General features: G+C 38.7%; 1 protein-coding gene across 2 annotated transcripts; it reads right to left on the bottom strand.

Annotated features, from left to right (window-relative positions):
* Window positions 1–518: 518 nt before the first annotated feature.
* AGTR1 (angiotensin II receptor type 1) lies at window positions 519–26,113 on the bottom strand. 2 transcript variants are annotated; one of them, XM_052686816.1, is made up of 4 exons: window positions 25,970–26,113; window positions 23,153–23,268; window positions 21,193–21,297; window positions 519–6,979 (listed from the first exon to the last, which is right to left on the bottom strand). In XM_052686816.1, the coding sequence occupies exon 4, from the start codon at window positions 6,924–6,926 to the stop codon at window positions 5,847–5,849; it is 1,080 nt and encodes a 359-aa protein (XP_052542776.1). In that variant the 5' UTR covers window positions 6,927–6,979; window positions 21,193–21,297; window positions 23,153–23,268; window positions 25,970–26,113; the 3' UTR covers window positions 519–5,846. The 2 variants fall into 2 exon arrangements, with proteins under 2 accessions (XP_052542776.1, XP_052542777.1); XM_052686817.1 differs by lacking the exon at window positions 23,153–23,268.
* Between the last annotated feature and the right edge of the window lie 1,678 nt (window positions 26,114–27,791).

Raw genomic sequence — 27,791 nt, 5'->3', positions numbered from 1 at the left:
AACAAAACAACCTAGCCATGTGGTGTAAAGAATAATTTGAACCAACACAGTTAAATGTATTTTAGAGTAATATCTTCAATATTTTAAAATACCATCAACTTGATGTTAATGCTTCTGTGAGAAAATATTACTTCTTTGCAAAATTACCAGTTTTACCAAAACATAAAATTTGATAATCCTTTCTAAAGCAAAGCACTACATTTCTGCTGCTCGCTCATCTAAAAATTACAGGCAATAGCATACAAAGTTACCAGTGATAAACAGAGAAATTCAAGAATAGCAGAAGTATCATTTTGCTGTATTGAAGATACACACTGCACCACGTAACAGTCTAACATAGAAAGTATGCTATGAAGTATGCCTTGCTGCATATTCCTTTATACTTCGAGTGATCAAATTACACACACAAAATGACCAGGTTCTACATTAACAGTTCTCCATTAGGTGAAATTACATCTCCTGAACCTGCAAATCATAAACATCCTCTCTTTTCATGGCTGCTTTTATACAAAGAAGAGTTTGGGTCTGCAAATTTTATTACACGTGAGGGCTTTTTACAGTGCAAAACCAAAATCTTAGAGAAGGGTATAAAAATAAAAGCGCTTTGATCAAAATTAAGAAAATAGCCTTATTTTAGCTCCTTTAGTATTTCATAATTGTTCAATGAATTTAATTATACATAGTACTACTGCAGTATATATTTTCTGTTCTTTTGTATTTGTACACTGGGCTCTAAACTAAGCCTGGAGTTCAGGCTAGGTAGGCCAAGCTGATACAGATCTATATGCAGCACATTATCTGCCTCTCCTGGACATACAGTTATCTGATGGGTTTCTAAGACACTGATAATACTGGAGTACTTAGAGTAAGATAGAAATAAATCTCTTCTTTGAGTGGACTAACACAGCAACGGAGATGGCTTTCACAAAGATGCTACCTACTGATGACCAGTTTTGTATCTTTTCGTAATACTTCAGACAACAGAAGCTCTTATAATAGTAACTTTTTACAATATGAAGCTATTTCTATTGAAATAGGAAACACAGCCACCACTTCATAAACCATGACTGCACAAAAATACTGAAATGAAAATATCTAGTTTTTGACACGTTATTCATAGGGTGTTTTTAAAGCTGAAGGACACAGCACGAGACCACTACAAAGACTGTGGGATCCTGCTCTCAAACATGGTCTGTACTTATTTCTTGTATAGCCACGTCTGCAGAACTCACCAGCGACAATGAGCCTGACAGCTCTGTCATTAGCACAGCGGATTTGTTAACTCAGCCTTGGTAGCGAGGTCATTGATAAAATGGACTTAGTGATTGATAGAACAACCTCATTGCTTTGCACTAGCTTGTGGGATGGTACGTTGGCCAAGCCTGTGACACAGAAGAGCAGAACCGGAGACCCTGACCTTGTGAGTTGGGTAGGAATGGTTTGATATGTTCCAAACTGAGCAGGATGTTCTAAAGACACTTAGAAGAGCCTCTCCAAACTTTCTGAAAGTTCTTAACCCTTAGCTGAAAGATTTCTTCTTAGGTTCTTTAAAAGCAAACAGAAAACAAAATAGAAATTTGTGAAAATAGAATTATTTGCATACAGCAGTAAGTATTTCTGAAATTAACAAGTTCCTTATTAGGCCTTCTCCTTGCTCCATCCCATTTCCTCCTAGTTTGTTTGTTTGTTTCCACAGTGAACTCTTCTCCCTGGGAACACTTGCACTTTAAAATACTTAAAAAGCAGGTCACTAAGATGAATTGTTGCTGAAGCTATGCAAGCAAAACCAAACCAAACCTGGGAATCCTATTGTATTGTCTGCTGTTGTCGCAGTTCCAAGTTGATGAGAACCATCATCTTAACAGTGATTCTGGTAAAGCAAAGGACATGTGGCCTCTGCAGCACCTCAATTAACAGTGTAATTACAAAACAATTGTTTGAGCTAAGAACCCAAATTAATCCCCACTGTATCTGTAAGGGCTTTGCTGAAATTAAGGTTATTCAGCACACAGTATGATTCAGACTAGGCATTTAATGGGCCAACCAGTATAGAGTGGAGTGTGAAACATCATAAGGGACAACTGCACAATAGAAATAAATGTTATGTATGTACATCGCAGAATCACAGAATTGTAGGGGTTGGAAAGGACCTCCAGAGATCGAGTCCAACCCCATGTCCAGTATAATGTGATTTATCAGTTATTCCTCCAGCACAGGGACAGTATTCATTCATACAAGTCAACAGTCCATAACTGCAATACCCTATATTTAGGGCTAAGCGCTGCCCCTCTAAGGTCTTGAGATCCACATACCAGAGTACAGGAACAGACTAAAAGCATATCAAGGATTTTAATTTTGGATACCCTAAGAATAGAAAGTACTTTGGATACTTGTTTTTAAAATGTAATATTGTTGCATCTCAACTAACTTTGTGTTCTTTAGGAAAGTGAGTTTGTTCTGAAGTACATGAAACTAGTTCATGTTTTGATATTAAGTCAAGAAGGCTCAATACAAAGATATTGTAAAGTGGCAGAGTCGCACAGGGCCAAACCTTACTCTTCTGTCCTTTGTTGGCAAGGAGTAGGTTCTCTAGCCTTCTGCCTGCTCCTCAGTATGGAACATGCAGTCCCAAGCATATCACAAAGGCCAAGGAGGCTCTGCTCTTATCTGCACCTAACAGATGACCAGACAAAAACCAAATTTGTATTGAGTCTTTGCCTCTTGCATGCTGAAGGTCAGAATAATTAAATTGAGGTGCTTCAATGAGACACTGTGATTAGAAAGGGCCTGACCCTGCACCCCATGGCACTGCTGTTCTGCATGCCTCACTCACAGGTCTCCAGCACAGGATTCTCAGCAAGTACGTGGGTAGGGGATAGCAAGGATCAGCAACAAAGTGTTCTCAGCACCTGCACTGGTTATAGCACGATGGGTGAAGAAAATGGTGTGAGTTTACTAAAGGAGAAGGGGACTTCAACTGATTTCTGCTTTGAGGCTCTGTGGGAGCATCTGCAGTTGCTCCCATACTGCATATGGCTGCATGCAGTAACAGCTGTGCTCAGGAGGCATTAGCTCTGCTGCTGCCCTGTTAGATTTGCTGGAGACTTTTAACTTCAGATATAGGTGGTTTTCAGTATGTATTGATTTTTGTTTTAGGAAATGCTAAAATAGGATTCTGTCCTTGACAGCTGCTGACCATTCTCCAACCCCTTAGAAAAAAAATATATTTATATCTGAGAGTTATTTATTTATTAGCTATCTATTCAAGGCTAGCATTTCGTTCAAAGCACAACAGCTGCAATCCTTTCCTGGAGCAACCCAGAAGAATGTGCATGCCCTAGCTTTTTCCCACGACACAGGTAGCACCAGCAGCTAGGATACATGCTCTTGAAAATGCAGGATATAGCTTGAAATGATGAAAATCGCTATGGCTTCTGGTCTGTTTTGTCCTGTGATAGTTATTTTTATTATTCATAGTCACTGCTGACTGCTTCTTTGTCTTCCTGATAATAAACGAGTCATTTCAGTTAAATACTTAGTTACTGCTTGCACAAGTATGGGTTTTTTTCTGTTTATTATATATGTATGCAAAAATAGTCAAAGAATTTATGTGCGTCTTTGAGATATCTCCTGTAGTAACACAGTCAACACTTTGTAAATGAGCTATGATTGTGGTGGTCTGGGACACTGGTATTTGGTGACCAAAGGAATCAGCAGGTGTTGCAGAAACACTTGCTTTGCTCCTTCCCAAGGAAGCTGAATACAAAATTGTCCATCCAGGAAGCAGTTACTTCTACAAAAGTTTTGCCAGAGGCAAGGACCTGCAGATCTATCAAGAGGCAGGAAAATATTGCTGCTTCTTCCTTTAGTAACTTTTAAGATGAAAAATGTGTGGCTGTGTCCAGCAGGTGGCAAGCACAGCACACCGAATCGTGTCTGAGAAAGAGGTACCTCCTCCATTGGGGCTCCTGATGCTGTTCGACTTGTACGCGTATACGTGAACAAAATGTCATACAGATAAATGGCAAGCTCTGATAGTCCTTCATCAGCTTACTGTGTGCTCTGGATGCTATTTATAATGCATGGCACTGCTGCCGTATTTATTTTCAAAGAATGGCTATTTCACACACCTGTGTAAGGATATAAGCTGAAAATAAAGCGCTATATGTGAGAATAACTCAGCTGTCCCTGAACGACACGTTCAGGTATCAGATTTTTTTAAAATAGCTTTCAATTAAATCAACCTTCAATGAAAAAGCATTTTTTAGTGAAGTACAGCTGTAGAGGTTTTACTGAATCATCACAGTGCCTTGTAAATAGGAATTTATAGAAAATCCAGCTGCTTGCTAACTAAGCAACATTAAAGATATCATTCAGAAGATTATAAATACCACAAATTCTCCAGGGTCGTGTATTTGTCTATGTGACAAATATGTGAATTTTTGGAATTTTTTTTTCTTAAGCTTTATTATGTTGGAAAGTATTTACGAGCTCATGTATCTTTGAAGAAAATAAATGGGAGTTAATCAGGCAAATATTTTCTGGAGTTCGTTGTCTGAGATTTATAAGGATATGTGAGGATTTCAGGAGTTGGAACTTCTTATCACCTTTTCCCCTTCATTTGTGGAGAGCTTGAGCCAGATTTTTGTTCTGATTTATGCTAGTATAAAATTAAAAATTGTTAAAATTGTTCCATAAAATAAAATGTGGGTCTACATAGAGCAGATAATCCTGATTCTAGGATCAGTTTCATATAAGTAAACAGCAATGAAGTAAATGCCAAGGACAAAGTTTGGTCCTGCTTATTTAGTGATATGACTAAAAGCATCACAATGCTTTTGTCAGAATCCGAGCTTAAATGTCCAGGAATTTTGAAGAACTGAATGGATCTCGTTAGTTGGTACTTCTCTCAGAGTTATTCTGGTTATTCTACAAAAATAGCTTGAAGGTTTCTACGACTTCTGTTTTCCAACAGTTGCATAAAGCATGGGATTAGCCCACTCCATAAGCTGTGTTCTTCAGTCAGCACAGCACACAATTGAGAAATGTGAGGAAACCCTATTTGTGTGTCTGTCTATATATATATATATATATATGTGTATATATTACGAGTATAAAAATACCCATTGGGATAAAAATGCTTGAAGAAATGTTTGAAATCTCTAATTAGGAATATAAATCTAAAAATATATTTATTCTATATTTAATAAATAAACCTGCATTTTATTGCATATATTATGAAATTTTGCTATTTAAAAATGGAAAATAGTAGCACAAATCAGAATGAGACTAGTTTCATGGTCCTTAAATTTCAGTTTAAGTTGGGCCTGTAGATAAAGTATATGTTAGAGAAACAAGTTATAAATACAATGACAAATGACTCATTAAAAAGAACAACAACAAACAACCTACAACAAAAAAAAACCCACAAACCCAAAACCAAGCAGTGTAGTTCCATCAGGGCCTGAAACAAAACTTGGCAAAACTTGGCTCACATGCGCAAAACAGGTTCTTCATAATTCACGTCACTTACAAAAGCTTTTCCTTTGAGTTCAGAGATGATCTGTAGTTTTGAGTAAATGGCAGAATGCTGACAAACTCTGATGTACCTGTCCTATCATTTATGCTGCTTTCAACGAAGTAAAACAAAATGAAAATCAGGCAGTCCTCCACACAAGGTAAAATAGAAGGCCACTGCTAAATCTTTGCAGTGAGATTTTGCTGAAGTGATTTAATGTTTCTGTAATAAGCAGTAAGCTGTGATGTCTGGGACTGCAGATGGATTTTGTCATTCATGCTGCTTCGTTCACAACCTTGTTCAGGAAAAAAGAATATAGCGAAGTGCATCACTCAGTGTCAAAAGACCCAGCAGTCTTTTTAGTGGGCAAGCGTATATTTTCTGGTGGTCGATACGAGAGGGAGCTCATTTTTGTAGTGAGACTTGGATGTGTGCTGACATTTGGTGGAATGTATTTTATTAGCTGAAGGAAGTATTTTTTAAAGTTTTTTCCAAAGAAAACATAAAAAAAAGGATTCAAACAATTATTAAAGTAAGCGATGCAAATAGTAAAGGGCATAGCTGTATCCACAATATCAGTGATTTTGCAGTCTGTTATTACATGTAATTGAATTAATACATCCAGAAAAGTGAACACTTGATGAGGAATCCAGGAAAAGAAGAAGAAAAACACTATTGCCACAATCATCTTAAAAATGTCATCATTTCTGGTCTTATTTCTTTGAATTTGATATGCCTTCTTCAGGGTCTTCCAAATCAGGGTGTAGCTTGTTAGTATGATAAGAAAAGGGATCAAAAATCCCAGTAAATTCTTGGATAAGCCTAACCCAACCCTCAGTGTTGTGTTATTGTTGTCATATCGAAAGCCACAGACTGTCATGTTCAAGTTCTCCGCAAAAAAGATATTACGATGAATGATGACGGGCAAACTGGCCACACCAGCAAGGAGCCAGATGACAATGCAGGTTACTCTGGCAACAAACGTGGTACGCCGGATTCGTGACTTCACTGGATGTACTATGGCCAGATAGCGGTCGATACTAAGGCATGTGAGTAGGAACACGCTGGCGTACAAATTGAAACTGATTCCTGCTGATGCTAGCTTGCATAAACAGTTGCCAAAAGGCCACTGGTATTCCATGGCCGTGTAGGCTGCCCAGAGTGGCAGAGTTATTAAAAAGCACAAGTCAGCCAGTGCCAGGTTTAGCAGAAAGATGCTGGCCACTGTTTTTAATTTCATGTAGCAGTAAATGACAATAACGACCAGGCTGTTCCCAAATATGCCTATGATGAAGATGATACTGTAAACAGTTGGAACCATAATGTAGATGTAACTGTGCCTTCCTGAAACAGGACAGTCGACGTGAATTCTCTTAACAGTTTCTTCAGTAGAATAGTTTGGGACCATCTTGATCTCTTCTGCTGTGGCCTTGTTTCAGGGAAACAGTGTGAAGATCAAACCTGTGGGGGGGGGAGGAGCAAAAAGAGGAAATAAAAATAGTTCATGAGGGATTTAGGGTGTTTTTTGTTTTTTTAAGTTTCAATTAAATCTCAAGATTTTCTGTTTAACTGGGGATACGAATCATTGTAGCAAATTCCATTTCTTACTCATAAGACATGGAATAGTCAGCAATTAATCTGCTTTTCATTAACTGACTTCTGCCTATGACTTTCAGTTGAAAACTAGGTTGCAGGTACCCCATTATTATTCGCTACTTTTCCTGAAAAACTTAAATGGAAAGCAATGGAAACAGATTTTTCCCCTTTTAATTTTTATTCATAAATATATGGTATTATCTCTCTACTGGTGTTCCTTTGCTTTTCTTTCCATGTGCTTGTCTCATACAGCTAATGCTACTGGTGTTTCATGCTTTTCCTCAATTTTATAATTTCTGGGCCATATCTTGCCCTCATTGTCAGTGAAGTCAGAATTTCCTTCCGAAAACATGAGCGTAGGGTTCTTTTCTGGCTTTGAATAGAAGTAGTAATCAGGTCTGCAATCTGCAAGTTGTGAACATGCAGTTCATTCTCTGCAAAACTTTACCCTGACACCATAGATAGCGGTTGCCTCAAATACAAAGCACTTGTTTGTCTGGAACTCACACTGACTTGAGTGGGAAATTCACAATGTGTGTTTCTCTTCATTTTTTGTTTGGAAGGCAGGCGGATGAAACCAGCAGTTTCTTTTACTTTGCTCTTTGCTGATTTGGAGCAAAAGAGTAGATTATATGTTGCAGCCTTGCTGCTATACCTATAGGAGGGGATTTAATCTGACCCTACAGGGACCTGGAAGTGAGCCATGCAGTATGTAACAGTTTAGCAATAAATAATAATAATTTAACAATGCCCAAATCAACCCAAGAATACTGATTCTCAGCCCACAAAAACTGAAGGGAAAATTCTTTTTCTATAACAGATGTGTCTCGATAATCTTGATCATTACAGCTTCTTGAAAATACTGAGGAAGCAGTGAGCCAACATCTTAAACTGATCAATTTATATCTGCTAAAACAGTCATAGAGTCATTAAGGTTGGAAAGGGCTTCTAAAATCATCTAGTCCAAACATCCACCTACCACCAATACGGCCCCCTAACAACGTCCCTCAGTGCCACATCTCCACGGTTCTTGAACACCTCAAGGGATGGTGGGTGACCCTTCTGTCTCTCTGGGCTGCCTGTGCCAATGCATCACCACTCTTTCTCAAGAGTGAAGAAATTTCTCTTGATATCGAACCCAAACCTTCCCTGGTGCATCTTAAAGCTATTCCCTCTAGTCCTAAAAGTCAAGGAGAGCCAACACAGAAGCATTCAATGCCTTTGAAATAAACAAATGGAGGGGAGGGAAAGAAGGGAGGGTGAGCCATGCTGTCTTTTGGTGTTTTCTCAACTGATTTCTATTTTAAAGTTGACCTTGCAGAATATAGCAGAAACAACAGTGCTAGGAGTTGGTTGTTTGTTGCTAATTTTCATTTACACTAAAAGAATCCAACAGATTTCTTTCAATTTTTTGAACGAGGTTCCAGATTAAAATACAACAATATGTTAATGAGCAAATGTTATAAAAATAATGACCCAAAATGGCAGATAGCTGTACATTCAGAGTCTTTACTTAGATTACTTTTTCCTATAATCAAGCGCTGTATCTCTCAAGCAAAGCTATCTGCATATCTCAGAAACTGTGCTTAAGCACTCTATCATTTTACTGTGTATGTTTAAAAAAAAAAAAGTACAAAGAAAGAAAAGAATTCAGATAAGAGTTATTTTGATCTCTGATGTGAATAGTCTTCTGCTGGACCTTAAATATTTAGAAGCTACCTAGATTCTGTCTGGCTTAGAAGTATGATGCTGAACTATGAATGACTGAAAAAAAAGAAAAAAAATCTCTGAAAATCCAAGCTTGTGCTTCTTTGTTGTTAATTAGTAACCTCAGAAACAGAGTCTAAGGATGTTAGAGAAGTCACAGTTCACATTACTAACTTATGTTAAGTAAAAAGTATTGAAGTAAGAAAAATACTTCTAGACCACATCAATTCTATGGAAACTGTACAAATATGGCACTCGTTTGGTTTGCCAGGGCTTGTGTGTTTTGCAGGACTAATTTCCTTATTAATGATTTATGGCTTTAGCTGTGAGTCTGATACTAAACTTCCAGAGTGAATAAACAGCCAGTCTTCACTTAAAACAAAAAGAAAGAAAGGAAACTTAGAAAAATAAAAATAAAAATCGATAGTTATTATCGCAGAGTAATTTTTATTGCTGTGTGCAGGATCCTGACAGCTGTCAGCCCAACCCAGTCTGTGCTGCTTGAAAACAAGATTAAGTGAAATATACTGGCTTTAAAACAAACAAAAAACCCTGTAATGTCACTTTTGTATAAACAATATATATTCAGAAAGATACTTGCTCTTTCAGTAGTGTGGGCTGTGTTGTTAAGGAGGCAGTTGCTCATTATTTTCATTGCTAGCACTGACGTTCAAGGGTGGGTTGTGTGGGGCCCTGGGCAACCTGATAATGCCTGATTTAATGGGTGGTAACCCAACCCACGGCAGGAGGGTTGGAACTGGATGATCTTTAAGGTTCTTTCAACCCAAGCCATTCCACGTTTCTGGTAAAGGCAGAATGCTACTGTGTTAATGACTGATGCGCTCCAGCTAGGAGACAAATCTTATTCCTAAATAGTTGACTTTTTCATCTTTGTTTTTAACAGGAAAGTGACACACAGGTACACCTCTGCAAAGCCCATACAGGAGGTCTGGGGAAAAGCCATGCACTGAACACAGAATATAGGTTGCAGTCAGTACCTTTTGAGCATGTCTCTCTTCGGCCCTCACTTAATTATGTTTTAATATTCTTTTTTTCCCTCTTAGTGCTCTATTTTAAGGTCTGCATCAGTAAGCTCATTCAGTAAATCAAATGGGGCAATCTCAAGACTTAGGATCTTGATATTTCTGGATATTGGAATATCTAGATAATTCCAGCCAATGACAAACCTTTTGTCAAGATATGTAAATATCTACCAGGCTCTCTGATTTATTCTGTGAATTAGTCTTGATGCTTCAAAATGACACCATCTTTTTCTACCATGCTTAAGATGTTACAAAGTTAAGCAAATACATCTGATGTTACACATATGTACTCCATTTTGATCACATATGGCAATTTGTGCTTATCTTGCTGGCTCTCACTGTGCCATATCTACAGTACCTGGTGTCTGGCTCTGTGGGAGGTCATCCTATTCACAGGACAGGGCGCACCAACACAAAAAGACCTCAAGATAAATCCTCTTATTCAGCCCTTGGTTGTGAAAGTGCTTGACAGTAAATAATAGATTCTGCAACACCGAAGTCTGGCAATATGTACCTTGCCCCACCTACATGCTGGTGCTGTGTGCTCTGTTCACTACCACAGGCAGCAAATGGGGCTTTGAGCAACCTGGTCTAGAGAAAGGAGTCTTTCCTGTAGCAGGGGGGTTGGAACTACATGATTTGAAGGTCCCTTCTAACCCAAATCACTTTTTATCTTATATCCTGTGCTTATTTATCCACTGAGATAGTGGTCAAAAGTCAGCACTATGAAACTGAAGTCAGCATTGCAAATCAGGCCTGCAGTAAAGTATGCAAGGCCCAGTTAAGGTTGAGCAAGACATTTCTCCAAGACTAGATAAATGGTTATAAACACTTTATAAAAGCAGGTGCTTCCACATAGGATGTATTACAGACTACAGAAATAGTGGTTAGTGCAACTTTCTTCTCTTAGAATTCACCACAACAGAATAAACCACTGTCCACTTAAAAGCAAGTACTGAAATTGTGCACACAGATAATTCCATTTAAAGCATCTTAAATGACCTGAGTTAACATAATGATAATTGGATCATTTGAAGGCTGATACACAAGGAGCTTTTTCTACAAAGACTGAATTGAAGTGATTGTGAATGGCTTGGCAGCATCAATCTTAAAGCAAATTATCTGGTGAGCAGCAAACCCCTGTTGTATGTTACTGTCCTGTTTGACCTTTTATCTTTTTTAATTACAATGATTATAATGAGTCACTGATAATGAAATGCTTGAGACTGCTCTACCGACTATTATTTACCACTTCATTCATTGCTTCTGTTGGGTGAACATGCATCCTAATTAAACTGCCTGTCGAAACAACAAGGAATGCTAGGCCCATACAAGGTAAACAGCACTCTGCCTGCTGAAAGATAAGATCACACTGACAGTGGCTTTCTGTGAGAACTTCATCAGCTATAAATAGGTAAGCAGATGTCACAAGTCAGTTTTCAAACAAAAAAAATGTGTTTTTAATATTTGCTTTGATACAAACTAAGCAAACTGACTGAACAACCCTGCCACCGTTAGGAAATGTGGTGGTGCTTTTTTTCCTTCTGATGGTAGGTTATTTACTTTTCTCATAAATGAGATATTACCATGTTGGAGGATGATGCATTCTAATTTTATACAAAATTATTACACAGGGAGAAGAGGCTGCAATATGTTTGGAACAGTATGTTCAGTATTGAACTATCTTTACTTTCTTGTGGTCCAAGCTTTTTCCCTCTATCTGGAGATTTTAGCTCCCACTCCTTTCCTAATTTCTTGTATTCTTTTTCTAATTGCTGAGAAACTAATGATACTTCCCAAATGCTTTATCTCACTGCTTTTTTTTCCTACCCAGCTTTGCAACCCCTTTGTTCACAGTATTTTTTAAATATAAATGTATTTTTTTTTTCACTTCATGTCCTACTTCAGCCCCTTCCTTGCCTTCCTGGAGCTCCTGAGCAGAACCAAGCTTATATTCCACAAATACTTTGCACCAAAAGCAGTAGGAATCCATCCAGAGAAAAGAATTACTGTTTAACAAATATGGATTTAGAAGATAAATGAACATAAGAAACAAATTGAGTGCAGTTCCTGTCTGAGCAAACAGTCTTGCAGAAAACCTATGCTCATGTAATAATCATAAATCCATTCTCCAGAGCTGGGGGAAGGACAATTGCTTGGGAACCCTGTGAATAATGTCCCCAGCAGGAAGAGACTGGACATTCTGCAAACCTTTCTCCTGGCTCTTTTGTTGCTTCTTCTAACAGCCAGTTTTCCTCATTCATAGCTTAACGAAGTATTTTTAGTCTACAGTTGATATGTGAATTGAGAAGGGTGAGAGCAATGCAGACACTCAAGCAGTAAGGACACTATCGTGGCCTTGCAGTGTATCCGGGCCTCCTGTCATCACTATTGCTGTCTTCCACAGAGGTCAGTGTCTGACTTCGTGCTGAGTGACAATAAGCAAACATACTGCTGAAATGTAACGGCAGCAGGCAGTGTGGAACTGGAACCCTGTCTGTGCATTGGTCAGGAGCAGCAAGAACAGAAGTAAGCTTCAAAAGATCCTTATTTGTAACTGTCAAGTTGGGTGCTGCTTTTGCAGTTCTGGAACAAAAAGTGATTTGATATGAGAACAAGTAGAATTTACGGAATCCTGTAACTTGGCCTCTGCATAGATGTCCTCCTATTCAGTCTTGCATAAAGCAACTGCTGCTGCACTGAAACTGCTGTCAGTTTTGTGGTGCTTGCTTTTACTATGTGCCTGAGTCATAGTGAGGTACTTAACTTTTTACTTCAGAAGTATGCTCTGATACTTTTGAAGAAAAAAAAACCCGTATAAATGTGTATTTGTACGACCTATGCTAATATATTTCTACACTCAATTATTACTCTTACTTATTCCATAAGGTAGGTGGAGTGTCATCCATATTCATGCATTTTGCAGCAGTGGGACACTGATCTGAAATAAATTTTAATTAACTTGTGTTTTGCTTACACTATCTTAACGTGCAGCAATTAAACTTTTATTTGTGCTTTATTACTTTTACAACTGCTGCTTTGAATCACGTAGAGGAGATGTGTACTGGTGTTCTCTTGGCAGTCTTGCATTGCAGAACTGTAAATTTATATGTGTATATACATATATAAGCTATACTTAAGAATAAAATATTTATCTTTTTATATGTAGATTCTTTCTCCTTGCTGGAGCTGACAGAAAAATAATAACTTTGTGCTAGCTTTATGTACGTGATGCATAAAGAGCCAATATCTTCATAGGATTTGCTTCCTCAGAACTCTAAATTGTTTATCACTTGGTTTTTAGCTAGCAGAAGACTAGTTATTGCTACCTTGTAAACAGAAATTGTTTATCTACTCTGACCTTCTCTGTAAGAACTTCTCTGTATTTATTTCTTGCACATTTCAAGAGTCTGTCCTTCTGTATGATGGCTTTCATAATTTATGCTGAAAAGAATGAGCATCTCTGCTGTGTGTTTTCAGAGGCTACTCTCATTAATTTTCCCTCGCTTCCTAAATGTCTCTCAACTTTACTCAATTTTAGACAAATTTTATGTGCGAAAAGGGCAGATAAAAAGATGTTTTCATCTGGAAACATCAATGCTTGAGGAGTGAGTGAATATTGAAATCAGGCAGGAGGACGCTACTCTGAATGCTTTGTTTTGGGTACGGGAGGAGGAAAACGTGTAGGAAAATAAGACAGTTTAGCACAGTGATACTTGAATTGTTTTGGAATTTAACTAGTATAATACAATTTTTGACCACTAGAGGTCCGTATTTCCTATTTAAAAATATTTAATATTCAAGTGTCTTCAGTTTTCAAAATACCACTTTCAAAATTATTCAAGATGTAAATACAAAACAAAATTCTATCAAAAACATCTGTATTTATGTAAAGTATTACGTACCAGTGTGAGCCACTCACATTTTCTTTTATTACATACTAGTTTATATCTAATTTCCTTTATTCTACTATGTTCATGGTTTTGCAGACCTTCAGTCCAGTTCTTGCACCAGGAAGTCATGGAGCAAGGCCCTGGCACTTTTAGACATATGTAGTTAAATTATAAAGCTTTGCCTTGGCTCAATTAAAAAAAAATAAAAATAAAAAATAAAAAATTAATAGAGAGAGTAGAAGTATAATTTACCTAAATAATGTAGGAAGAAAAAGTGGCACCTACACAGTAAACTACATTTCTTTCTAAACTATGCCTGTTATTAGTCAAACCATAATTCTTCCAAATATCAGACAGAATATTAGTGAAAGTGATTCTAAGTTATTTTGACTCAAATGTGTATTTCAAGGAAGTTTTCATTGCTGAAAAAGCAACTTCAGAACTAATTTTGTGATGAAATGGCAATGTGATCCCACACAGCTTTTATTATCAAATAGTGATTTTTAAACTGCGTAGAATGTATTTTTTGAGTTGTAAACAATTTCATCGTTTGAAAATTTAAGTATCTTTTCCAACCACACCGACCCAAATCGTCTGTTCTACAGTGTCTAGAACCCCTAAAATGTTTCAAGGCCTCAATCAATAGAGGCTGTGATCGCTCCACGCTGGTGTGCTGTATTACCAGAGCAGCTTCTGACCACTTTTGTTTGAAAGGGAGATGGAACAATCCAGAGGGCCAGTCTTGTCACTGCCGCTTGTTCTTAGACAGCCCTAAGAGTCTTCTGTTAATCCCCAAAGTTTTGGAGGCAGTTGAGAAAAGTGCCATGTTCTGCATGGAGTGCAACAGACTTGTTCTAGTTCTAGGACACTATGACCCAGTCTGAGTCCCTACAATTGAAGGACTTTTAAAGCAGACAAATATTGGTTTCAGAGAAGCAACACCTCTATTAAAGCTTTGTGGTACTATTAAGCATTTAGTAATACTTCTATGTAATATGTGACAAACCTTCTGGATGCCCTTTCCAACAGCTTACACTGCATTAACATTGCAGATGTTACAGTTAGCTGCAGGGGAAGTGAAAGCTTGGACAACTTTTTCATGTACTCGTGTAGTACTTGCAGGGTCCAGGAACACTGGAAATACTTATTTATGCAATTTAGTTCTTTGGCCACAGTTAACTACCAATTCCCTCCTCATCTGTTTTGTTTTTTTTTTCTCCTACCAAGAGTTGGGAAATCCTGATATCCATACTTCTACAAAGTTGTATTCCTTCAAGGAAGGATTGCTTAACTTCACTAGAATTTCTCAACCTCACTAGAACACTAGCATGGTGATTATAAGGTTATTATTTTTTATTTTTTTAATAAAGTTTGTTGACTAACCCACAGATCATCAGATCATTCATTATGGATAGCCAAAAGTATAGTAACTGACTTTTAGTAAGTATTTTAGTTCATAGATTTCATTTTTCTGGTCTTCTAGGCTAGGGCTTAACACTAAACATTGTTCTCTGGGAGTTTTTCATATGTAAGCACAAAATTTAGTTTCCTCCATTAAACAGCTGAGAAAAACCATTCTGAGGTTCGATAAATGTAAATGTGCACTCCAAAACACTGCAGGACTCGCCATTCTCACCATGCACTGTGTTTGTTTATCTAATCTCTTGGGAAATTTTGGTGAGGTGGAGGTTTTATACATCACTTGCTCTGGCTTGATGGTGTACCCAGTCTTCTGGGTAGCTTACAGCTTTCCATGTAACTTTCTGGTCTCTTCCTTGTTTATCCTTGAGAGCAATCTGTTCTTGTTCTTTGACCAAGACTGTAACAAAGTATGCACACTCTCTCGTGTTTAGTATGACTTAAGGAAATACAATACATCCAATACTTAAGTGATAGGAATGTAAAGTTATCCATATAGCCCTAACTTGAAAATTGAAAAAAAAATAAAATAAAACGAGAATGTAAAAGAAATTCCTAGCTTAAGAATTCTAGTTCAGTGTTCTTAAACTAAACATCAAAAGGCAAAGCTTCAGAGAAGATGATATCTGAAAATGGAATCTCTAAGTGATATCCCCATGTCCCAGTGCTGGGACACTTGCTCAGGCTTGTCAGAAATGAAGATCTTCTTTCTCTCATTTAGTTTATTAACCTATACCCAAATTCCTTTTTAAAAATGAGTTGAAGCAGAAGATGGTCCCTCTTTTTGTTTATACCACAGGGTAAAAAATGGCCATTTTTTTCTAAAAGACACAGAAGACAATTGGATATATCAATATTTCTAAATGAGGCCATTAACTATCATTACCCATCAGCATGGATTATTATTTATTATTGTTATTATTGAATCTCTGTTCTATCAATTAGTTTTACCAGAAAGGAAGATTGGTGATAAACGAGAGAAAAAATATTTATAATCAGTATGCAAACCTAAAGATTACTTAACAGGGACTTATCAGCACCTCTCTTTTTTTTTTAACAGCCCCATTTAAGGCATAATGGCAGAAAGAGAAAAGTCTTTCAAATCATGGCAGTTCTAGAACTTCTAACATTTTCAACATTAACCTGTAAAAATTTTTGAAGGGCAACATAAGATGCTGTTTTATTCTAAACATACAGTTCAGTGTACATTCATAATTTCAGATGTGATGTCTCGTTATGTAGGTACCCTTAGGGTATTTGGAAGTACCCAAAAGAGTCCACAGTTAACAAGAATGAAGCCATCAAGTCCCAGAACGAATAAAAGTGAGATTAGTTTGAGCTGTGAAAGGTTACGTGATGCACAGTTACTTTCTCCAAATGATAGTAAATGAGTGGATTAACACATTTCCTTTATTGCAGCCAGAATTGCCTATATAAAATATAGTGTGCCCCATGTGATTATTTTTAATAAAAGACAGAAATCAAATTCAGGTTTGCTAAGAGCAAGTGAAATAACTTGATGAATTTTAAGTTTCTATTTTGATAGCTTAGTTCCATGGAATAAGAAGTTTTAAAGTATTTTTTTAATTGCACAGCAGTGCACATTCTACACAAATGTAGCTTCTGGACACCTAACCACACATCTATTAGCATCATTATTTCCATGGAGAATGAACTATAAACTTCTACAGTGAACTCCGCCAACCTGAGGCATAAGGGAGCTGTTATTAATTCTTGGCTTGACTCAATTCTATGTTCCAGCCTTACATTAAAAAGGCTTTGGAGAGACAAGGTGGGGGAGGACTTACTGAAGTAAAAAAAGCACCGCTGAAAGCGCTTATCCGGTCTCCTATCAGAAGAGGACATATCACATATGAATTCAGGTCACGTATAAGAATCACGGTTTGACTTACTGGGTACATCATATACCTATTAATCAGTTTAAAGCTATGTGGTGCTCTTCACTGGATCTTGTGGGTATCTTCATAAGCATATGAGCTTAAGCTCATAAGCACTAACTGCCATTTTTACTTCCTAAGTCAGGGGAGGAAATCTGCAGAGTGCTCAGAGCTTAATAAGGAGTTACAGTTTTCCATGTTGTTGTGAATATCTTCAGTCTCTGATCATTCACTCTTGCTGAAGCGAATGTCTTAGTGAGCCCTTAGTTCTGCTATCAAGATATCTGTACTACTCATTGGTTTCACAAGTCCAGTGGAACACAGCTATCACCTGGAAGGTAGTCTTATTTTGGGAAGGTCACTTCCACAGCTTGCTCTGAAGGCAAAACAAGAGCCCTTCTCCTCTGCTGTTGCTCAAGGATGAGACAATGTATGAGCAGCACAGAAATATCTACTGGTTTAGCCTGAAGATCTGCTCTTTTTAACAATGTTTGAATATACAAAGACAGCACCTGCAGCTGAAGGTACAACTCAGAGGTACCAGTTGTTCCAAGCATTGCTATGACAAGAACTGGACCTGGCAGGAAGAAACAGTACTCGGATGGCTACCTTTATGGAACTGAGGAATGAAAGGCAATGTTGACAAAATGATGCACATATAATTAGCAAACTGAGCTCACATCAAATACTTGAGAAAAGGTGAGTTTCCTGTTTTCTCATTTGTATGATCTCGTTTTTCAATTTAACCAGTTGATTTGTCTGTACTTCAGTCACCTTCTCATTGTCTACTTCTATTAAAGAAACTTGCATTGTAGTAGTAGCAGTCAAGCTATTCTGGTGATGGCACAATATTCCCACTGCAAATCTTTAAAACTTCTTGAAAACAAAAGTAATGTGGAGTCTAAAAACATCAAAGATCCTGTGACAGAAGTGATGGAACTGCATTTCTGTACTTCCTTGTAGAACAGTAAGAAAGGTGCTACAAGACTTTATGTGCATAGATTTCCTCTAAGTTGTAGAGCACATCAGCAATATTTGACTAGTATGGAAATACTATGCTGTGTGTGAGGCCTTACTTATATACATTAATCCTCAAAGAGACTTCTTCCTGCCATTAAGCTAAATATGGGTGGAGCCTTGGGGGGATCTAAAGCTATTTATGTCTAAGAACACACAGTCCTATCTGCAGATTATACTTTATAGTTCTACTTTTTTTTAACCTAAAAGTATAGAAGATATATAGAAATATATATAAAAATGTAAAATGATAAATAAGCTAGAGGAGACTTCTCAAGTTTGAGAAATGCATCGTGCAGGGCAATACATGCATTTTCATCTGCAGCAAGAGCTAATCTGTCAAAGTGGTAGAGACAAAAAAAATTTGCACACATTTATAAGGCTTTCACTCATGTAAAAACCTCTAATGAACTGCACTCCTGCTTCTCACCTATCACCAGTGGTTAAAGTGACTGATAAATTTTAGTAGCGAAAACATCAACTGAAAAACAAGCACTCGTGCAGATGCGGCATTCATACATGGACAAAGACATATCAAAGTCACTAAAGCACCTTGTCATGTTAGTTAAAACTTCCATGTTAGCCAGTACAGCGTTGCATTTCTAGTAACCTGGCTGGTGACTCCTATCAAACTTCCTGCTAGTCAAGGCGTTTTGGCTCTGGGGAAAAACAAATCTTATGCTGAGCATTTTTTCTTTTGACTTCATTGTGAAAAATATTGTTTGTCCTACTGGAGAAGTTCTAAAGCAAAAGCAAGTGTATTGTGAATTTCTGTGTAAGGAAATGAATGTTAGATTTCAACGCCCATGTTCAAAAGACGCTTTGTTTTCCATGTGTCATAATTCAGCCCTGCATATCAGGACTTGGTTCACTGGGTCTGATTGAGACACTTGATTATTTTTGTTATATAATTAATTTAGATATTCTTATGGTGGGAAAATACTGCACTATGGCAATCTGCCTCAGAAAAGACTTTTTTTCCTTAAATGAAAATGTTAGTAACAGCCTGGAGGGAAAAGTTAAAAGATTAAAAGCACAGGATCAGCATGGAGGCTTCTTAATGAATACCTCATTAGGGTCAGAAAAAAGGAAACCAAAGGCAGAAAGGAAAGAAAATAGTATGGGTAACTGCTGAAGTACAAGAGTTATTCAGACCTCTTCCCTCCTTCCTTCCTCCCCAAAATCTTTTAAAATGGTAATGCAGTTAAGCCCAAGAGAAATTAGTGGCATTGTAGCTGTTAGTAAGTGTAACATGGAGAACATAGAGGCCCAGTCCTGCTTTCACTTAAACAAAACTCCTCTTAGGGGACTAGGAGAAAATCTGATGAGCAGCCAAACACGAAGATAAGCAATGCATCTGTGATTTTTTTTGATACAAGTCAGTTGGATTACTAAGGTGCTAAGGGGTTAATCAAAGAGAATGAAAGCTCAGAGTCAGATACCTTAATTCAAAACAGTGTGGAAGGTGTTACTGCCCATGAAAAAAACATACTGTGATCCCTAGTGCTTTGTCTGGAAAGCTGCATGCTTAATAGAATGATAGCAAAATAGATGTTCTGCCAAATGTGTATAGCTTGTTTCCTGTTTGCTTTTTTTTCCCAGTGTAAAATTTATTCAATTATTGAAATCTCTTTACCATTCTGGCTCTGAGAATTTTCCCTTATAGGTACTGAGTACCACCAAGAAAGATAACAAAACCAAGAAGGATGGCACAGCCCAAAAAGGTGAAATGCACCTGCCCTACCCTGCTTCTCCCTCCCCAAATAACCCAAACCTGATAAAAATAAACATCAACCAAATCCACTAAAAACAAACACACAAAAAACACCACAAGGGTAAGCTCACATGCTGTGAATCATTGCACTCTGAGTAAAATGCACTCTTGATTTTCAAGCAAACATAACTGAGAAGGATAGCACTGTGCACTCCAAAATATGCCACAGTAGCTCTACTTCACTGCTAGGACAACTATTAATTGAGGTGAGGAATATATGGCTGCCCTGCACTGAGGTGACTTTTTTCCTGATGGTATGCATAAGAACTCTTGGTGAAACGAAACAGCATGATAACAACGTACTTGCATTCAAAATATTTTTAAGCCCTTTTTAAAAGAGTTTTTTTGGAAAGCACATGCATAAACATATATTTTTTTTTCTTACCCAAATAAAAGCTTGATTTAAGGACAAACTGCAACTCTCCTAACGTAAGTTGCTGTTGGTCAGTTAACAAAGCCAATAGTAAAACAGAGACAAACCTAGCAGAAGAGTTACAGTTCCACTTAGAAAACAAGTGTTTTCCTGACCCACATGAACTGCAGTACCTGAGGAGGAAGAAACTTCTGGGCAGCTACCAAGAGTAGTAGTTGACTCACTCTTGGGTTCATAGGGAGGAAAGGAAAACTGTATAAACACTTAGTTTGAGGTTACACAAATTAGGGGAGAAGAGAGAAAAGCCAAAAAAACAATTTTTGTGAAGAAAAATAAGGAGACGCACGTCTTATAAAGTTAGATTGAAAGGGGCATGGTTTCTAAATAAACAACTTCAGTCTGCATCTTTGTGTGTCATGTGCTGGCTGCTTTGAGCAAAGGGTCTGCCCAGGCTGTAATGATGCTAAAGGAGGGTTAAATTGAGGATAACTGCCAACAGAACATTTTTAGGGAAGTCAGCTAGTGCATTTTTCTCCCTTGCGTAAGCCCCCCAGCATAAAAGTACAGCTGTTCAGTGGTTTTCTGGAATGTTTTACTATTTGCATGAGTCCCTCTGAGCTAAAAACGCTGAGGCACAGTGCTCTCATTTGGTGTAACCCTCTCAATTTTCAGAAAATGGAGAGGACTCAGGAATGCTGTTTTATTTTGTATTTTTGTTCCTGTTTTTCATCTACTGACTATTAGACTCCACTAGCCAGCTATTGATCAGAATTTGTCAAATTGGTATGACCCAGAAATACAGGAACAGATGATTTAGCTGAAAACAAGCAAGAAATCACTCTTTGTTCTGGCCTTAACTCTAATATTAGCCTTTACCTCAGACAGTGAAATACTGTCTAAACATTGCCCCTGCCCAAATTCAGTACCGGTTTCTTTAGATACTGCCAATGTTACCTTGAGTGGAAGCTGGCTTTTTGTCTTCAATCATGCCATTCGTTGCCAATCTGATCTCACTTTCCTGCTGAGAGGTAGTCTTCAGTTATTACCCATTTTCTGTGCCTATAAGAGAAATGCTACTCAGCTACAATAAAAGCACATAAACACCACAAATAGTAACCATGCATTCTAGCTAGTGTTGTTATATAGTGGAGACCTGGACAGTTTTGCTAACAAGCAAAAACCAAATAGAATGAAAATTGAAAAAGATGCCTAACAGCCCCAAATCTGTAGTTCTGTCAGATGATGGTGCAACAGAGAATAGTTAACAGCATGTCATTCTAAGCATGGTATTTTCCTACCCTTAGTTGCAATTCAGTTGAAAGCTCCAAGTAATTTTAGTCTAATCCATCATTTATCTGAGGATAAGTCAGTAAATCATTAGACCAGCTATTTTATTTCATGTGCACTTTGTCTCAATCACAACTGTTAGGATTTACAGTTAAGATCACCTCTTTTCACTTGCTTGTTACAGTGCAGGTAAGAAAAAGTGCAGATATCGTAACTTCTTGTGTTTATTTGTCAGATTTGTTAAATTCTCCCAAATGTTCCAAAAACAACACATTCTTCTAGATAACATCTGTCAATTTTTTTTTTTTTTTTTTTTTTGTTTTTGGAGGGGGGCAAAGGATAAGTCTTAGAAGATGGCATATAAAATGGTATAAGTGTTCTGAGTACAATGACTTTATTGGTGAAAGTGATTTTAAGTGACACATTTGTTGATAAAAATTGAATTTAAATACTGTGGTTAGCAAAAGCTTACTGGCTTGCTTTCACTGCAGGGTTTTAAGACCAGAAGGAGGTGGCACAAAACAACAAGATAAGTAATTTTCTGTGCAATAGGAAAAGTATATGGAAAAACATCTTCACTGGAACCTTTTTGACCTTCAGGATGCAGTGTTTGGACCTCCTGTTTGAGGGCCGTGCACCTTTATACTTGAAGTGTAAATCCTTCTGTGTCTATTTAAAACTCCAATGTTTTTGAGCTAGTGTCTACATGCAAAATGTTCAACTTGGTATAAAATTTTAATGCTAGAACTGCTCTCTGATTCACCTGTGAAATAATATCACACCTTTAGAATATAACCTGTCTGCATGTCTTCATAACTAGCTAGGTTCAATTCTAAGTGCAACCCTTTTATACCTGTTAGCCTGACGTATACTAACCATACAAGAGTAAGAAAGAAGAAAACGTCTTCCCTTCACTTTCCCTTCTTTTGATAAGCAATACATATTTTCCATTTGTTTTCAGAATTCTACAAAATATTTAACATGTCTCTGTGATGCTCTACACTCTTTCCTAGGTTCTCAAACTTGATCCTAGCAATGCAGAGGCTGATTTCTTAAAAATAGTATAGATTCCTGAAGGAGAAACTGTCAGAAAATCAAAACTACTACCCAAGAATGCAGCAAAATTGCTAATTAAAATTTGAAAGGAACATATGGCAGAACACAATGTAAGTACAAAGGGCCAGTGAATTTCTAATAGAATTGTTGCACAACTGAGAACATGAGGTGCAGACATCAGCAGGATGCCAGGTGAGGCTTAAAATTGCAGTGAGGGTACTGAAAGCCTGGATTAGCTAAACAACACAAAAAGACTGTTATGAGCCTGTAGTGACCGGGTTATACCATGTTCCAGCTCTCACAACTGTAAGCCTTGTCAGGCTTGCAAGTCTGAAAGAATTTTGAGATTATACTCTCCGGAGAGAGATGATGGCTTAAAATGAAGATGTAAGAATTTGACAGGGGTCTGATGTGAAATTAATCTTAAGCTTGCATTGGAATCAGGATGACATAATGCTGGCACTTATTTCACTTCCTCTTTTCCTCTATGCTCTGTCATTTGTTGGAATAAGTATGATCCAGTTCCCCACTAAATAAGCAGTCTCCATTCTGTCTGTGCTGTTTCACTTACCTGCCCAAGCTCTCTTCGTTACAGCTTTGGGTGTTGGGGTTATTGCTGTTGTTCAGACCTCTTCAGGTTAGCATTTTGGTTGCCAGAGTAGATATGTTGCTTAGTTGCCAATATTCCTGTTGCAGACAGGTGAGAGTGGACTGCCTAAGTAGGTCTACCCTTAATAGCCCATTTCCCCAGTTCAGCTTTATGTGTAATATATTGAGATATAATTTTAGTTTATTTCACCTCTAAAGAATAAAATGAAAAAAAAAAGCACAATATCAACCAAGTAGAGAGAGTCACAGTAGTTGATTAAAATAATGCACAAATATCCATGTCTACTATCCAACTCATGACAAAACTTATGCTCTTATGAAGTCCCCAAGAGAGAAAAGGACAGTTGAAGTGTAGGACAGAGATGTGCCAGGCATTAAGAAACAACTTGGTGGTTCTCACAGCATGCTTAGATGCCCTAAAACATGGGCAGCAATAGTCCTGAGACAGTTTGTGAATACTCCTCGTATTAGTAACTACTGGATAACAGGAAGGTCCAAGGATAAGATGAGAAAGTGATTAAGTACAAGTAATTTGTGACTGTTTAAAACATTTTCATCCAAGATTATAACTCTGCATAAAAAGTTTAACTGGGACAGTCTAATAGGAGTTTGTACTTCATGGCAGCTTTAAACTACACATTAATAAGCAGAGCTGTAGTGAAGAACCACAGGAAGTGCAAGTAGACTCCCTAGATGTATTCCTTTATGGAAAAGAGAATAAGAAATAGCAGTAATAAAGATGCACTGACTACTCACTATCTGAAATTTTTCATGTGAGGCTCTCCAACTCCTATCTGCATGATTGTAAACACAGCCCCTATGTTTCAGCAGAATTATTCTCGCAAGTGTAAATAAGTCACTATCTTTGTTCAGCATGTCTCAGCTTCTGCAGTGCTACAACCAGTAGCAAAAAGATGCGTTTCCAGATACTTTTAGATATTGATCCTAACTAAAGATTATAATATTCAGCAGGTAGCACATGCAAATTTTGCATCTTGTTCTCAGCAGGTTGTGGAATTGTGACATTTTAAACTGGAAGGCAGCACTATCCTCACTTCTGCTACACTGAGTTTCAGGCTGGCAATTATTGTATTTTAAGCCAGTAACTTCTAATTGCATTACACATATGCCGTCCAACCCAAGCAAGGTACATTTTCCAAGCAATAAGGCAGGAAATAGTTCTACTTTTGCTTTCCTCCAGTACAAAAATTAACTCTTTCCAAATACTATCTTGCTAAAAGTAAGGAGAGAATGAGACTGATGATTTCATGATAAACATGCCTTCCGTCTCTTATTGTACTCAACCTCTTTATTTCTCTGTCTAGCAACATAAACTAGACAGGGCATTAGAGAAATAACTGAGATTTCTCTGCTCTGCAGTTCAAGTAATAGGGAAAAGCAACAGAAATGCTATGTTCTTGATGGAAAGGCACACAGTTAAAATTCTTAATAAATGAATGAAAACTTAATCTGTGGACACTTCATATTTTTGAAAGATACTATAAAAGATTATGACGGCAACAAGCAAAAGGGACTGACGCAGTCAGGAGTGTGAAACATTTGTCAGACACTAAAACGGAGCGGAAAGAGCCCTTCTAGATCACCATGGTAATTACCTGCTCCAGGCCATACTTAGTCCTTCTTGCTCAGGCAAAAATCTAATCATGTTAGTGGCGAAGGTGAAAAGGTATGACAGCCCCCTCTCCTCCTGCTCCTTGCCACCAACTAAACAAAAACATAATCCCTTTTTGGGGCTTTAATTTGCCTGAGTCTGTTTACTAGACTGCTCCGTGCTGTGTAACACAACAGTCAAAACAAGTACAGCCACTAATGGATGGAAATTTACAGTGAACTGTAGCAAGCTCTGGACAGAATCCTGCTGTCACTTATTGCCATACAACTCATTAACTCCAGTGTGTTTGTAGAAATATAAAAATTAGCAAAATTAAATCCTGAAAAGTTAGTGCTTGTCCATACCGCAATCTGATTGGTGGATTTGATTGGAAGAATAAGAGCTCCAATATCAATAAATGACTGGGGTTTTAACATAGGGAGAGTAGGAGGCAGTAGGTGTTATAGAATTTCACCCGTTGATGTTGAAGGGCGTTCTGTATTCAGTTTTAAGAATCAAAGCTGTGCTCGGAAGTAGGAGTGAGGTCTGAGTCTGGTTATGGAGACTGCATGCTACTTCAGTTTTGATGAAACCAGCACTAGTTGCTAACTGGTAGAAGTTGTACTGTCTGGCTTATTTGTTTCTTTTTCTTTTCTGAAAAGAAACATATTTGCGTAAGTCTAGAAAATGTTGGGCACTGCCTTTGCTGATTTTTGGTTAGCTTACATCATAGATTTCAACACTAAAAAAATGCTTTAAGTTCTCATCTGCCTATGCCTAGGGGTAGGAGGGCTGGCTGCTGGGAAGTGCCTGGCTGGTGCCATCTGGCAGAGGGTGCCTCGGCTTTATCTTCAGGCAGATGACAAAGACAGGAGAGCTCATGCACGTGGCAGGCTGTGAACGTGAGGGACGTCTGTCCGTCTCCAAAACAAGTACATGTCGGCTTAACAAGTGGTTCTCGGTGGGTAAGGTAAGGCGCGGGATTTAAATGCCTGCGTTTTGCCAGGTATAAGGTGCTTCCTCTGCCAACTCCATCCTACCCATGCCCAAACGCAGCCGGACCCGACCCTACCTCACCAGCCACAGCCGCCTTCCTGCCCCCCGGGGCCCGGCAGCGCCCTCCCGGCCGAGCTCTCTCTGCACAGCCGCGGTCGGGGCTCCTCTTACCTGGCTCGGCGGAGGCCGTGCACCGCCGTAGCCCCGCACGGCACGCCGAAGAGCGGGCGGCTCAGCCCCGTCGGCTCTGGCACGGCGCCGGGCTGCTCTCCTCAGGTCTCGCTGGGCTCTCCCTCCCCGGCCGCTCCGCTCCTCTCGCTCCACTGCCCGGCCCCTTCGTTTATAGCGGGGGGCGTTACAGCCCAGCCCAGCTCGCCCGCTGTCTCTCCCACCCATCTCCCGGGACATCCTCCCTCTGACCCATCTCCCTCCCACTCCCCCCAGCCCTCCCGCCCTGCCCGCTGCGGAGTGCCCGGGATGCCGGGGCACGGCTTGGCTGGGCTCTGGGCTGTGAGCAGTGCCACGGAAGCGTGCTCGTGAGTTTGACCGCGGCTGTCTGAAGGAGAGCTCGAGAGCGCCGTGCAAACGCTTCCAGTTTCTCTAAGAATTCCACGGGCTGTGTGTCAGCGAACCTGAAGCGATCCGATCATCACTAGTGAGGCTGCGATACGAATACAATAAATGTCAAACTTAATTCTGTGGGAGTAAAGGGAAGAAGGAGACAAGTCTGTTAACCCGCTCAGGGCGCACATCCTAAGGATTTCCTAAGGGAGTGTGCGTGATCGTTTGTTTCTCTTTTTCTAAACCTGGATGTGGTGAACAGGATAGGGAGCTCCCTCTCCCAGGCAGTGTTTCTGAGGCTGATATGCTCACTAGGAACAGCATTTCCCAAGTTCTGTTTTATTTTGAAGTCCTCTGCCCGTCGTTATGGAGAGAGCTAATGCTTCCAATGGGACCTGCACATTGCAAATTGCTTTGTAATCTTTTTTACAGCGAGTGTGTTTTTGATAGCCCACTTAAGGAAGACGCAGTGACCTAGGATGAGCTGGCAGTGTAACTTGGCTATGGCTAAGAGTAATTAGGACCTACAGCAATCTTAGTGCTAGAAGGCAGTACATCGTTAGAAAACATTTGGATCTTGCAGTAATAACAACTTTAGCTAGTATAGTAATTGCTCTTTAACATCTGCACAGGAATAATCAGTAAGGAACTGTCTGGTTGTAATCTGGTTTTAAAAATCTGCTAGCAGAAACAGAGGTTCCGATAGAGAAGCAAAGTGCATTGCATAAATTTAGTTGTTCCAGGCTGTCTCTGCTGGATCATGGAGATACAAATTCACCAGTGACGTAGTCCTTTGCCCTCATCTTGTTTGTGTCATGTCAAGAAAAAAAATCTGCCTTTTCATCACAGCACCAGTCAGGATCGAAGCAGTCTGTATTGGCTGCTTGCTGCCCTCCTGCCACTTGGGGAGTTTGTAATTGGCTTCCTCTCTGAGGAGATCGTGCTGAGATATTATCTAATGATGAACTGTGTGTGTGTTCACAGCTTTACTATTATGGGGACTGGAAGCTACTGCCAGTAAGTACTGTTCAGGCCTTTGCAGTCCCTGAAGCCAACTAACGCTGTTTGCTCTTTATTCCCATATATGTTATTGGTTGTGTTGTGTGGGTCTCCTGACATGTGGGACACATTTATTTGATCCAAATGTTTCTTTGTACATATGTGACTGATTACACAATTCTACTGAGTATAGATGAATTTGGCAGATATTGCTAGGGTAACAGGCACAGTTCTGTCTCAGTCCACCCTGCTGGATGGAACTGGTAGGGAGGAGATCTCCGTAAGGTGTTGCTTACTGGAGATTGTCCTGAAGTGATCTTTCAGTTCTCCTAAAGTTCCTGAAGGAACGGAATCCAAATCCAAATGCTGGTATCAAACCCTGTCGACTCTGAGTCACAAAATGCCCCTGGATGTGTGAATGACTGCCTTGGAC

The sequence above is a fragment of the Tympanuchus pallidicinctus genome, unplaced genomic scaffold, assembly GCF_026119805.1.
Source record: "Tympanuchus pallidicinctus isolate F22 unplaced genomic scaffold, pur_lepc_1.0 scaffold22, whole genome shotgun sequence".
NCBI lineage: Eukaryota > Metazoa > Chordata > Aves > Galliformes > Phasianidae > Tympanuchus > Tympanuchus pallidicinctus.
The sequence above is the reverse complement of the archived record's forward strand: the minus strand, read 5'-3'. Positions and strand labels throughout refer to the sequence as shown.